The sequence below is a fragment of the Carassius gibelio genome, chromosome A9 (assembly GCF_023724105.1).
Source record: "Carassius gibelio isolate Cgi1373 ecotype wild population from Czech Republic chromosome A9, carGib1.2-hapl.c, whole genome shotgun sequence".
NCBI classification, from domain to species: Eukaryota; Metazoa; Chordata; class Actinopteri; order Cypriniformes; family Cyprinidae; genus Carassius; species Carassius gibelio.
The window spans coordinates 12173119-12186224 of record NC_068379.1 but is presented as its reverse complement, the minus strand read 5'-3'; the positions used below and the strand labels follow the sequence as shown (position 1 = coordinate 12186224).

The 13106-nt window shown below is 38.4% G+C and overlaps 1 protein-coding gene across 1 annotated transcript; it reads left to right on the top strand.

The window, feature by feature from the left end:
* The first annotated feature begins 2612 nt into the window (after positions 1–2612).
* Positions 2613–13073, top strand: LOC128020315 (uncharacterized). The gene is made up of 7 exons (XM_052607150.1): positions 2613–3244; positions 6234–6455; positions 7345–7515; positions 7653–7784; positions 7877–8046; positions 10662–10898; positions 11376–13073. The coding sequence occupies exons 1-7, from the start codon at positions 2779–2781 to the stop codon at positions 11562–11564; spliced, it is 1587 nt and encodes a 528-aa protein (XP_052463110.1). The 5' UTR covers positions 2613–2778; the 3' UTR covers positions 11565–13073.
* The last annotated feature ends 33 nt before the right edge of the window (positions 13074–13106 follow it).

Genomic DNA, 13106 nt, shown 5'->3' with positions numbered 1-13106 from the left:
ATTTACAACAACTATAGCTAAATATATTGATACAATTCTCAAAACCTTATAGTTCTATATATCTCTCTTGTGACAACCATTTCTGGTCTTCCCTACATACATATATACAAAATACACATATATATATATATATATATATATATATATATATATATCGACAGAACATAATAAACATTTTGAAGGTCTGACCAAAAATAAAACTCTAAAAAACAAACAAGCAAAGAAACAACAAGAACAGTTTGACACCTGACAGACATGAAAAAAGCAATTGAACATACCTTTTACAAATTCACATCTTTTATGTTTTTAAGGATATACTAAACATAAATAAAAATCACCAAAAAGAACAAAGGGTCCAAGGGAAGTTTTCTGTTGTAAAGCTTGAGCCAACTGACTAAACTTATCCAATATCCTCTCGAGTTATTGAAAACTCCTTTACAGAATGAAGTAACCTAGTATCACCATCTCACATGCACTTAAAATTAAATATGCATTGTGACAAACCACCTGCAATTCAAACTGTCAGCAGGTCACCATGATGCCTTGCCCTTAGATAGACACACACACACACACACACACACAAACACACAGAGCGAACAAAGCAAACACAGTTGCTAGAGAACACACACTCTGTTAAACATATATCCTTGTGGCTTTACATTAAGCTGTGCAATACATTTTAGGCTGAATTAATGAGGCTTTACCATTTCAGCGACCCTCATGAAATCACAATGTTTTACTGTCATGTAAGATTCTCAGGTGAAAGGTGGCTCTATCAGATCTTTTCTTTAATGAGCCCTAGACTGACATGACACTGGATAGGATTACATGTGCAGAACTGAAGTTGTGGTTACATTACCATGGAAAGAAAATTCACACCTACTAACTAGGCCATAGTTGCAGTAAAAAAAAAACAGGTATGCATATCTGTTTTATTATGATTTAGCTTTTGAGTCAGGAACTAAAACATAAAGTCTAGAAATTATGCAGGTCAAATCTGATGTTCCATTTACTACATCAAAGAACAAACAAACAAAACATACATATATACATACATATACTATATATACATATATATACCTACCAAAACTGAGATCAGCAAATTTCAGACACAGTCCCAATGTCACAGTATCCAAATATATAGCATACAATAAAAGTTTCCTAATTAGGATGGGAAAATAAAAGAGTGACCTTACAAGTACAAGATCATGTTTCTAATTAAGTGTAATTAATGGCACAGAGGCATATAATTACATTAAGAAGCTCTCAGACAATCTTTAAAACTGCACAGTCATGAAGGACGTTTCTAACAATATGAGCTCATAAAAATATCTTAAATCTTAAAAGTATATGGTAAAATAATACTGCAAATAAATCAATTTTTTAATGTGCAGGAGACCTGAGTGCTCCTTATTATACATTTATATCAAATTAAACTCTTTAAGAGAATATGCTGATAAACTGTAATGAAATTAATCACCATCATTCAAATAAAGATCTGTTATTAAAAAATGTGGTTCTTATTGGTTGGACAGGTTGTTAAGCTAAATATGACCATGTGGAGGTGCCCTAATTCACAATAAATGAGAAAACAGCGCCACCCTCGGGTTAGATCCAATAACTTCAAATCACTGCATCCAATCAAGAATAACGTGCCGAATTTCTTAAAATTTGTTGTTTTCATTGGACGAAAATGTTGTGGGGGTTTTGCATATGGGTGGTTTCCACTATTTATAAGTATATATATATTTTTTTTTATATCAGATTTTTAGGCTACCCTGAGGATTTGTTTGCCTCAATCTCTCAAGGACAAGACTTCATGGCATGTGACAGCACTGTAATGTGGAAATAAAATTGTTACCAACATATATATTTCTTGCTAAGGTTTTAATAATTCCATCAAAAACCTTTTTCTTATAGTCATCATCATCATCATCATCATCATCCTTTTAGGAAGTTTATATACCACAATTATCTTACAAACAGCCATAAATAGTCTTAAATTATGTGTATGTTAAACTGATAACAAAGTTGATATAGAAATGCCAAATTCTCTGGAAAACTGTAATTTTCTACAAAAACACCTATAGTTCCATAACCTTGTGCATGAGGCTTGTAATATCAAACTCAACTAAACAACATTGTTTCTTTAAGACATAACTGTATCTCAGCATGTTCTAGATGAATTTATTATTTATTGCAGTAAACACGATTCATAAGTTTAATCAATGCAATTTGTTACCACGTATTTTGACTGATGATGTTAAATGAATGATGAAATATTTAAAATAAATGAATGAATAAATCACTTTATAAAACTGCAATGTTGTGCTGTAGAGCCACTTTGCACAAGTGTATCCAGACATGTATCCAGACATGTGATCTGTCAGCACTTTACAGTTACTGACTTTCAAACATAGCCTACTAAAAGTTGTTTTCCTTTTAGAGTATATTTGATGTAGTTAATCATTAGAATTAGAAAAAAAGTCAAACATTTTTGTTAAATTAATTACCTGAAAGGCAGCTCCATCCTCTCTCTCTCTCTCTCTCTCTCTCTCTCTCTCTGTCTGTCTGTCTCTCTCCTTCCTCTGTTCAACAGCATGTCAGAGCCTGTGGGAGTAACAGCACATTAACTTTCCCTCTAGATGCTGCTTTGAGCACCTTTAATGAAGACAGTCGCATCTCTCCAAACTTCACAAGACCCGTGACTGTCCAACAGACACCTTCAGCAGAACAAAGCTGTTTTAAAAGTAACTTTTCCGAGTATAAAGCCAAAGCATGAAGCTCCAGTGCATTTCTCTTCTCATTTGTGGTTTACTCATTGGCGAGTGCTGCGGGTCTCGTCTGGACCGCTGGGTCAGAACTGGACTCCAGTACCTGAAGCTCAACCTGTGCCGGAGGGTCTCTCTGCCGGAGAGCGAGTGCAAGAAGCTGTCCCACCTGCACCTGAGCGGGGTGGTCGTGTACGTGTCCGAGTCCGGCTCAGGGAAAGTGCTGACGATCCTGCCGGACTCATTCTCGAGCGGCGCGCTGCAGTCCAAACAGAGCGGCTTCACCGTGGACGCGAGCGCGGATGATGACAGCAGGACGAATGAAGAGCTGTACCCGGGCGCGAGCACGCACGACGCCGTGCTACTGCTGGACCCCAGCCCCGGCGAGAGTTTCGGACACCCGGTGGTTCTGTTCTATGTAGACTTCAACATAACCAAGAAGAAATGTGCTCATATGGACGGCATTTATCTGGGTGAGTGAACTGAATCCGTCCAACCTGAGATTTAAAATCATCGGTCTACGAGAGACAGAAATTGTACTTGAGCGAATTAAAAGATATATTCAAAACTTAATTAACCGAACCCAATAAAGGAACCCATTTATTTAAGTTTTCACACGAATGCATGTAGCCTATTTCAATGAAAAAATGACAACATAAAAATTTCAGTTGCCTAACAAGATCCAATATAAAGTTGAAAGTTTAAAAGTTAAAACTACAATTGAAAAAAATGTGTATGCCTATTTACTGGCTATCATTGTGACCACTGACATGTTCATGTCATGATTTATGAGCTGTAGCTATATCCTACATTAATAATAGACCCAAATGTTTCATCGAGTCTGGAATGTAAAAATGTTGAGATGAAGCCCGTCTGCACTTTCATTGATAGTTGAATACACCAACAAGTGTTTTTAAGACCCTTTAATAATTTCGACAGTTCCAAATGATCTGTTTTATTGTAGTAACTGTGGTATTCGGTGTAAATTACCATGGTTAAAAGGGTGTTACTTCTATCAGGACTCCTTACTAATTATAATGACATTAAATGTCATTATATGTAATTATGCTGATCACTATAATGATGTGTATTTACAGCAGTTAAAAACTGTACAAAATAATTACATATAAGTAACAAATTACACTGTAACATGAATACTATAATGCATTATATTTATTTATTCAAATACATTTTAAAACTTAAAATATAATTGTGAATTGGACTACAGTGTCATAAAATCATGCACATGCAAAAGTCAAACTGACAGCTTTAAGTTGTTTGAAAAGGGTAAATGAACATCATTAAAACTTAGTTTTGTTTTATAAAAAAACAGAATAGATGATTTTTCATGACTTCATGACAGAAACAAAGGTCATGTGCCCTGTGTCACGAAGCTGCGTGTGAGGTGTGTGAACTAGCCTGAGAGGTCTGCACGAGGATCTGCTCTTAGGAGCAGTCTGGCCACGGACCTCCTGTGGGGAAAGTGGAGGGCAGACGCACGACTGAGCCAAGAGTCATGCATTCACAATAAGAGCGGTCAATAATTCATTCTAACTGAGAGTTTAGTCCTTAACACTGGGTTCAGCGCCCAGCTGTGCCCCCAGTCCACTACGGTGAAGGGCACAAGTCAACCCATCACCTCTAAACCAAACTTAAACATTTTATTTATTTGAGCACAAACCATTTTCCAAACGACTGCTATGAAAGTAAGCATCAGATTGTCTTAAAGTCTTGCAATGACAGCGGATGTACTAATAACATCCAGAACAAAGTCATTTAAAATCTTGACTAGGCTATTTCAATATGATTTCATATTGGCTGCAGCTGAAGCTGAACATTTATGCTAGTAGGGAAAAAAAGATATCCGTATCCAATTATTTGCATAAAATTCCATTTACTAAGATGTTTCATCTGGTGAAATTTTTAAGTGAATTTACAGTCTACGCATTTATTCCTGTGATGCAAAGCTGAATTTTCAGCATCATTACTTTTAAAGTGATCCTTTAGAAATTATTATAATATGCAGATTTGTTGCTCAAGAAACATTTCTTATTATTATTAATGTTGAAAACTATTTTGTGGAGACCATGGTATTCTGTATTTTCAGGATTCTTTGATGAATCTGCCTTAGAGACACTGTAGTTATGTAAATATATTTAAATAAACTTTAATTGCAAGAATGTTCTTAAAGGCAAAGCACACATGTCAGGCCTCCAACCTTCCTCAAATCAAATTGTTTCAAGAAGTATATTTAGTAACTGGTGACAAAATAAAGCTCAGGAAGGGCAATAATGAGCGGACACATTAGAAATGATAAACAGAACTGCTCTGGTTTACACATGAAGGGCTTTTGTGACGGTTCAAATCTGGAACCGTTTTCAAGTCTCGCTGTGTCCAAACTTGACCATCTAATCTGAAGATGTGGTTGAGAACCAGAGACTGGGATGAAAGCTGGGTTTAGTTCTGGCCAGATTTAAAATCATCCCAAGTCTCTCAGTTTTTTTTTTTTTTTTTTGTAATGGGCCTCCGGATACAACTGACCACAGAAAGGGACTCATTAGGGCTACTGATGTTGTCTTACCCCACATTCCCAAATCAGGGCCAGCCAAGGAAACATTGCACTGCAAGAAACGATTTTACTTAAGTGAAATAGATTTACAATGGCTTGTGATTACACCTCCTGTGCTCCTAATTCAGACTTCCTCAGCGTGCAACTGATAAAAATTGCTTGGCGTCAGTAGCCCTGCTGCAGTCTTGTCTAAAATGCAGCATGTGCCTGAATGGATAGTTTGCAGTTATGGCAGATTACTGAAGGAATGCATGCTGCTCTGCCCAGTCGGATGCTATGCCTGTTTAAAACTCATTATTATTGCTTTTCCTGAAAGGATAGCCACTCTTCGTCACTTTCTCAGGGTAGAAATTAGCATCACAGGAAGCTGTTCCTTATTAAAGCCAGGTGGATGATCACATGACAACAAAAGAGCAATAAACCCTGGACAAATGACAGTGAATGTGTTCCCATTTATCCAAGTCATGGGATTTTCACATAAACATTATTGGGTGAATATTGACACTGGTATGTTCTTGAATCATCCACAAACAATGTACTAAAACATCCCTTTTTATCATGGATTCTTGATTGGATAATGGATGTATCTCTATTCTTAAAAATGAGGGTTCTTTATTGACATCTGTGGTTCAACATCCGTAGAATCTTTCCATTGCACAAAAGGTTCTTTATAGTGGAAAAAGCTTATTCGATTATTAAAATGCTCTTCACACTAAGACAAAAAAAGGGTTCTTTCAAGACTTGTTCACTTAAAGGTTTACTGTGGAATCCAACATGGTTCTTCAATGGCATGATTGCAAAAAACACTTTTTTGAACCTCCATTTTTAAGAGTGTAAGCAACTATTAGCAGATTGTATTTGTGCAGTAACTGTTTCATGCAACATGAATACAGGGGACGAGTGCTTGACGATGGCTGTGAAGACACGGTGCCAGAACCAGCTGAAGCGGAGGAGGAGTCGCAGCGACCGTATGGCGAGCCAGGCGAGGGTCCTCAGGAGTACGACGGGCAGAACCAGCCGAGTGGAGCAAAGCAGCGGCCTCTGTGAGATTCACTTTCTCCCCCTGGTTGTGGGAGTGAAAGACAGCAACCGAACCCAGCGCCTGCGCTGTGTAGGTGAGTGAATGAACTGTAAAGTTCAAAATCTTTAATTATCTCTGGAAGGTCAATGACACACTCTTAGGAAGACTCTTAGGAGCAAAACAAGCACACTTCACAATTAGGCCAGGTTAAACAAGTTATTTAAATCCTGAATAAAAGGAACCTGAATCCGGCTTATTTAAAGGTGGTGTATGTGATTTGATCTGGTTTGCCAACTCCCACAATTTCGCATACTTCAAACACATGCCTCTGCTCCAAAAACACACCCTCCAAAGACATTTCTGGTTGAGCATTTCTAACTGCTACATTTTTTTTGTTGCTGTCACAGAGACAGGTGTGATTTCTTACCTATCGCACACATGATTTACAGCGCACAAATCATTTACAGTACTTTTAAAACTGTATCCAAAGTCACGTTAGAATTACTAATAAAAGTATGAGAAAAAAAGTTCACATCCTTATAGAACACATAATTACAACACAAATTTTCTGAGCTCTGCTTATACCACCGGACCGCTGCAACCTGATGAAACACTGAAAATGGCAGTAAATTAAGTTATTTCATAATATTTGTTCAATAATCTTATAACTAATAATGCAAAAATAATAGTTGAATATAGCTATAGCACAGAGTTGAATAACTATCTAATGTTAAGCTATGTTCACAGCCGCTACTTTTTATTACACAGATTCATTTTGCTGGTAATTGTGTTGCCACAGTTCAGTTATTCAGAGTTCAAGGATGTGTAAAGCTCCTAGTAAAATGTCTGAGTTATATTTCATAATAATTATAATATTTAAGAGTTAATCAAGCCGTGTTTGGGTCTGAAAAAGATTCCTCTCTCCTACTTTATAATGCTGCTCACCTCAAACCTAACGCTAAGCGACGTGTTTATTGCTGTAGATCACCCAGACTTTGCCAGATGCCCGCAGCCTTTGCCACTGACCAGCCCCAGCACGCCCATCTCCAGCTGTGAGCTCAATAAAAACACCCGCCGGTGCCATCAGCAACGCCTGGCCACACACCTGTCCTGCCGCCTTTACCAGACCTGTGATCATGCTGTTCTCCTGTCAGGTACACAAACAAAAAGAATGACTCAGAGAACTAATTTGTATGATCAGCCTATTGATGTTTGAAATGCTGGATGAAAACCTGGATCAGCTGTCTCAGGTATGCTGCTCCTACATAACCTTTAACCTGTACATGTGCAGGTGGCTGGCAGGAGCAGATAACATACCAACAACATGCGAAGAACCTGCAGCTCCTCCACCAGATGCTAAGGAACAACGGCTTCCATAAGGACCACATAAAGACATTCTTTGCTGGGAATGGACAGGTTGCAGGTCAGAGGACGTTTCAAGTAATTTAAGCTTTTATTGGGGTGTTTGCCCTAATGCTTTATATTCAGATTCAACATCTGTTTTTATTTCTACAGCTAAAGAGACAGAGGGGATGTATCCAGCCACAGAGAAAGAGGTGATCAGAAACCACATTTCCTACATCTGCCGAAAGCAGCACTGTGTGGATTCTCTTGTTCTGTACCTCAACAGCCCCACACGAAATGACGGCACCATGCTGCTCTGGGACCGCAATAACAACGGCATTGTGAGTGTGTGCGTCTGCTCAGATGGTTTGATGGTTGCACAGTATGACTAGTGCTGCAGTAGGACTGGATACACTGAAGCTGATGTTCAAACTCTGAGTGTAATGGAAACTATAAGAATTACTATAGAGCACAACAAATTACTAATACAAAACATATAATATATAAAAATGAGGGGGAAAAAAACTCCTCATGCCATGAAGCACTGTGAATGACAAAATCAATCATATAAAATTTTTAAATGTGAAATTTTATTATAGTTTTATCATAATTAAGTATAAAATAATAAAGCTATAAGCTAAATAATAAAGATTTGCATGGTATTCAGCGAGGATGCATTCAGTTGATCAAAAGTGACAATAAATATGTTTATAATGTTACAAAAGATTTAAAATAAAAATGCACCATGGCACAGAACAAATGTTTTCAAAATTGGTAATAATAAAAATGTTTCTTGAACACCAAATTAGCATACTAGAATGATTTCTGAAGGATCATGTGACACTGAAGACTTGAGTAATAATGCAGAGAATTCAGCTTTGCATCAAATTACATTTTAAAATATATTAAAATAGAAAACAGTTATTTTATACTGTCATAGTAATATAGTTAAAGAATAAAATTGAAATCACACTGACTTCACTCACTTAAGGTCTCTACAGAAGCACGTATCATTACTTAATCTCAGACATCACATTAGGTTGGTTTTACATTACCATTAAAAATCTATTTTTCTATGGAGGGGGGGGGAATGGTATTTTTACTTCTAGAACCCAACTGTTGTGCTCCGTAGTGGCTGATAATCACTGAGTTTTTTGCAAATATTTTAGTTCTGTGGATTTTGTAACAGGATTATATTTTCACAGTCAGGCCTATACTGTTTAATTCCGAAAGTGCTGAAGTAGATTTGTTTGAAATATGAGGTTTCCTGGATGAGTAAGAAGAGTTCAGGAATTCTTTATCTTCTCGTGAATTCATCCAACGTGTTTCCCCGAGCCCACCACTTCAAAGTGTCCACTAACCAAAGGATAAAAGTATGGAAACTGACTTCTGGTTGACTCTCATCTGTTCATTTCTCGGAAGGGATGAATCTGTAGACACTTTGCACTTTGGTGGTTCTTGTCTTATGAGTACATGGAGTATTTTTAGTGCTGCTAATGAGAGCACCACCTGTGCAGCAAACATACAAGAGGGGATGTTTTGTCAAAATGTATTTGCACAAAGACAATCCAGAGCAGACTCCTCACTTAACAGGAAACACGAGAGAGATTAGATCTAATTTCATAGAGAAATACAGCACAATCTTGACTTAAACCCTCAATCTTATTAAGAAACACAGACAACTCCTTTTATCAACTCACAATAGACCAGCCATCCACCTCATGCCTCTTTTATCTATCATTAATTCAACTGTGCACACATTAAATTATATTGCTTTTATAAAGTACGTTCCTGTTGTTTCACCAGAATCCCATAATCCTTTGCAAAAGGTGGCTTGTAATCCCGGCCGTATGTTTAAAGCAGGGCAAACAGAAGGGAGCAGCCTGCACAGTAAAGCCATGACAATGGGGACCGACTCTCTAGGGACAAAGGCAACAACCTGATCCCCAGACAGGGATGTAGTGACAAAGGGGGGCTTGAGAGACAAGGACCACACAGAACCAGGACTTCCCGCAGGAAACTGCTAATTTCTTCTTAAGTAATTGAAAGATTATGGCTAACTGTTCATTTCATCAATTGCCGTGAACATGAATGCCAGGACAAATGAATGTCAGCTCTCCCCTTGAAGTGTCTTAAATCAGACCACAGTCGTTTTAGTAAAAAAAAAAAAAAAAAAAAAAATTAATATTAATAAATAAATATGGAAGTCGTGGCCTAATGGTTAGAGAGTTGGACTCCCAATCGAAAGGTTGTGAGTTCAAGTCCCGGGCCAGCAGGAATTGTGGGTGGGGGGCGTGCATGTACAGTTCTCTCTCCACCTTCAATACCATGACTTAGGTGCCCTTGAGCAAGGCATCGAACCCCCAACTGCTCCCTGGGCACTGCAGCATAAATGGCTGCCCGGGTGTGTGTTCACAGTGTGTGTGTTCACTTCTCTGTGTGTGTGTGCACTTTGGATGGGTTAAATGCAGAGCACAAATTCTGAGTATGGGTCACCATACTTGGCTGAATGTCACTTTCACTTGAGCACCTAATCAGCCTATTAGATGATTCATATTATTAATATTTCTTAAGGACACTGAAGACTGGAGTAATGCTCACATTATAAATTTTTTTTACAGCACCTTTGATCAAATCAGTGCAACCTTAACCTTGAGGGACTTCTGAAAAATACAATGAAACAATCTCACCAATGTTAACATTTTGAACAGTGCCTGTGACGGTTGCCTGAGTTTTATAAAAGCATTATCCACTCGAGTCATTGCATTACACTGCTTTTACCTACCTGTTGTGCTTATGAACAACCCTTACCCATACAAAAATCACTGTAATGTACAGACTTTTGTGGATTACTGCTTTAATAAACAGCATTCTAATGCAAAATCTATAAAACATGTCACTTGGTCTGACAGCTCAATACAATGGTTTCATGGTATAAATATATTTGTCTCTCCAGGCAGATCTGAAGGAGCGTTACTCTGTGGGTGAACTGTTGGCGGATCTGGCCGGGTGCAGGGCCAGCCGAGTGCTGCTCTTTGTGGAGCAGAGCTACAGTGGAGTCCTCAGCAAGAGACTGATGGGATCTCTCAAACACGTCAATGTCGTGCTGCTGAACGGCCTGCCCTGGGGGCACACAGCTGAGTTCTGGGCCTCTCTGCACCCTTCCGAGTGCCTCATAGACCACCTCAGTAAGGTCAGACTTAACCAGCCTTCATGAAGCTGCTCTCTTCAGATTGTTAGTTCATTTTAATTGATCAGTGGTCTAATGTTAGCTAATGGGACCTTACTCTAAAGTGTAAATGAATATCCTAACTTTTTCTTTTTTCCTTGTACTAAAAAAGAAAAGGGACAGCGGCAAGTTATACATTTATGACCTACATCATAAACACAGTCTACATGACCGATGCTCTTTATTCTGTCGTCTTTACTGTAATGACGGCTTTGTCCGTTGAAACAGAGCCAAATCCAAAAAGTTAATTTTGACTGAAAATGGTCACAGGACAAATGGTAGCCAATGTTGTGTCGATATATCTTTTTTGAAGCCAATATGACATTTATATTTCAGATCATCTGTGGCATAACTTACATTTCTGCCTGCCTGTTTTCCTCATAAAGCTATCGTATGAAGACTTTAAACTCACTATGCTCTCTATGCTTAATCTAACATTAGAGTTCTGGGACGCCCCGACTGGCTGATGCTGCTCTGGGATTGCTGAACGTGACTCTGGCTGGTGCTCCGTGTAACTCCACCCCTCCTCTCACCGAAGCCGAAATGAGGAAGGAGTACATGGGCTGCCAGAACCTCCCCACAGCTCTGTGGTACCAAAAAAGGCCCAAGACTGACAATAGCAGGAATTGAGTGAACTGACAGTTTCCAGGACTTTCAGGAGGACTAGAACCAACTCTACTGTTCCAAATACATAACTCGGACACTTCAGTGGAGTACTTCCATGGAAAACAAGTACCAACGAGTAGTCCTAGAAACATGACTTTTGTATAATGAACAAAACTCAAATTTATGACCAGCCCTTTTCTCACGCGCACACACAAACACTTGTGTGAGCGCACTTAATTCACCCACTGATGCACATAGACATTGACAAGCTCTTTAGGAAACGGGGACTACATAATGCACGCTTAAGAGATCGACAGAAGAGATGGAAATGCAGCACACAGAGAGAGAAAGTGTCTGATGTGTCCTCACTTTGAACCTCAGTTCCCCTGCTTGCCGCTCCTTAGAAGGCGTCCCGTAGGGAGCGTCCCATGCAAACTTCTCCTCTCTCTGCCTGCCGTGGGGGTTCAGCTCAGGGGCATCCACGTTCCTTTACCAGAGTGCTCTTCAGTGGGTCATCACATAGGGCACGCCTGGTACTGAACAATGAAACACACCTTACACTCTCAGGACAAATGTCCTTGTCTCTTCTTCAGCTCTGTAAGGTACAGTGCGGTCCAGCATGATTTAGTAATGAGAAATGTTCCCTCACCATGTCTGGACTCTAGCAGACACTGGGCTCTGCAAGCATGTATTTAAGTCAGACCTCTTATTACTAACCACTCTGTCCGCAGTATTCCCTTATCTCCGCAAACATTTAAACGCCAGCCACCGATAATGTTGACAGTGACAAGAAGGTCTTTCAGGCCCCACGCCAGCTCCTGTGGGAATGCATACACATTCTTCAGAAATTACAGGCAGTATGATCATATTTTTCCACAGTGTATCTACTTGGTCAGAAATGTACACTATCATTCAAAAGTTTGGGGTTAGTTAGATTCTTTTAAAATGTTTTTGAAAGAAGTCTCTTATATCACGGCTGCATTTATCTGATCAAAAATACAGTAGAAACGGCTATATTTGGAAAATGACCATTTTAAATAAAGTTGCTATTTCTTTTAGTTTATCCTTCAGAATTCATTCTAATATGCTGATTTGGTGCTATAGAAACATTTATTTTGTATCAGAGTTTAAAAACAGATGTACTGCTTAATATTTTTGTGGAAACATTGTTTTTAAGGGTTCTTTGATGGATATAGAAAGTTCAAAAGAACAGTATTTATTTAAAATATAAAACTTTAAAACATTATATATGTCTTAACTGTCAATTCTGATCAATTTAATGTGTCCTTACATCATAAAAAATAAGAAAGAAATAAAGAAACCTTACCCCAAATTTTTTAACACTCAGATGGAGTCCATCGATTTCGTCATGCTTTTTTCACAATATTGATGTAAGTGGGCCAAAGCCCCATCAAACCTCAGTGCATTGTAATCAATCATTAACTCCAAGCCTAAATCATTCAAGATAAATATCTGTTTTGTATAGTTCAGAAATGTGTTATCCTGTGAATATTTCTATCATGTCCTACTTAATGAATGGTCTTAAATGATTATACATGTCATTGT

Bases quoted from the DNA above. Each gene is read 5' to 3' on its own strand.
- LOC128020315 (XM_052607150.1), top strand. From the start codon at position 2,779: ATGAAGCTCCAGTGCATTTCTCTTCTCATTTGTGGTTTACTCATTGGC. The intron at 7,516-7,652 runs GTACACAAACAA...GTACATGTGCAG, and splicing joins TCATGCTGTTCTCCTGTCAG to GTGGCTGGCAGGAGCAGATA. The intron at 10,899-11,375 runs GTCAGACTTAAC...ATCTAACATTAG, and splicing joins TCATAGACCACCTCAGTAAG to AGTTCTGGGACGCCCCGACT.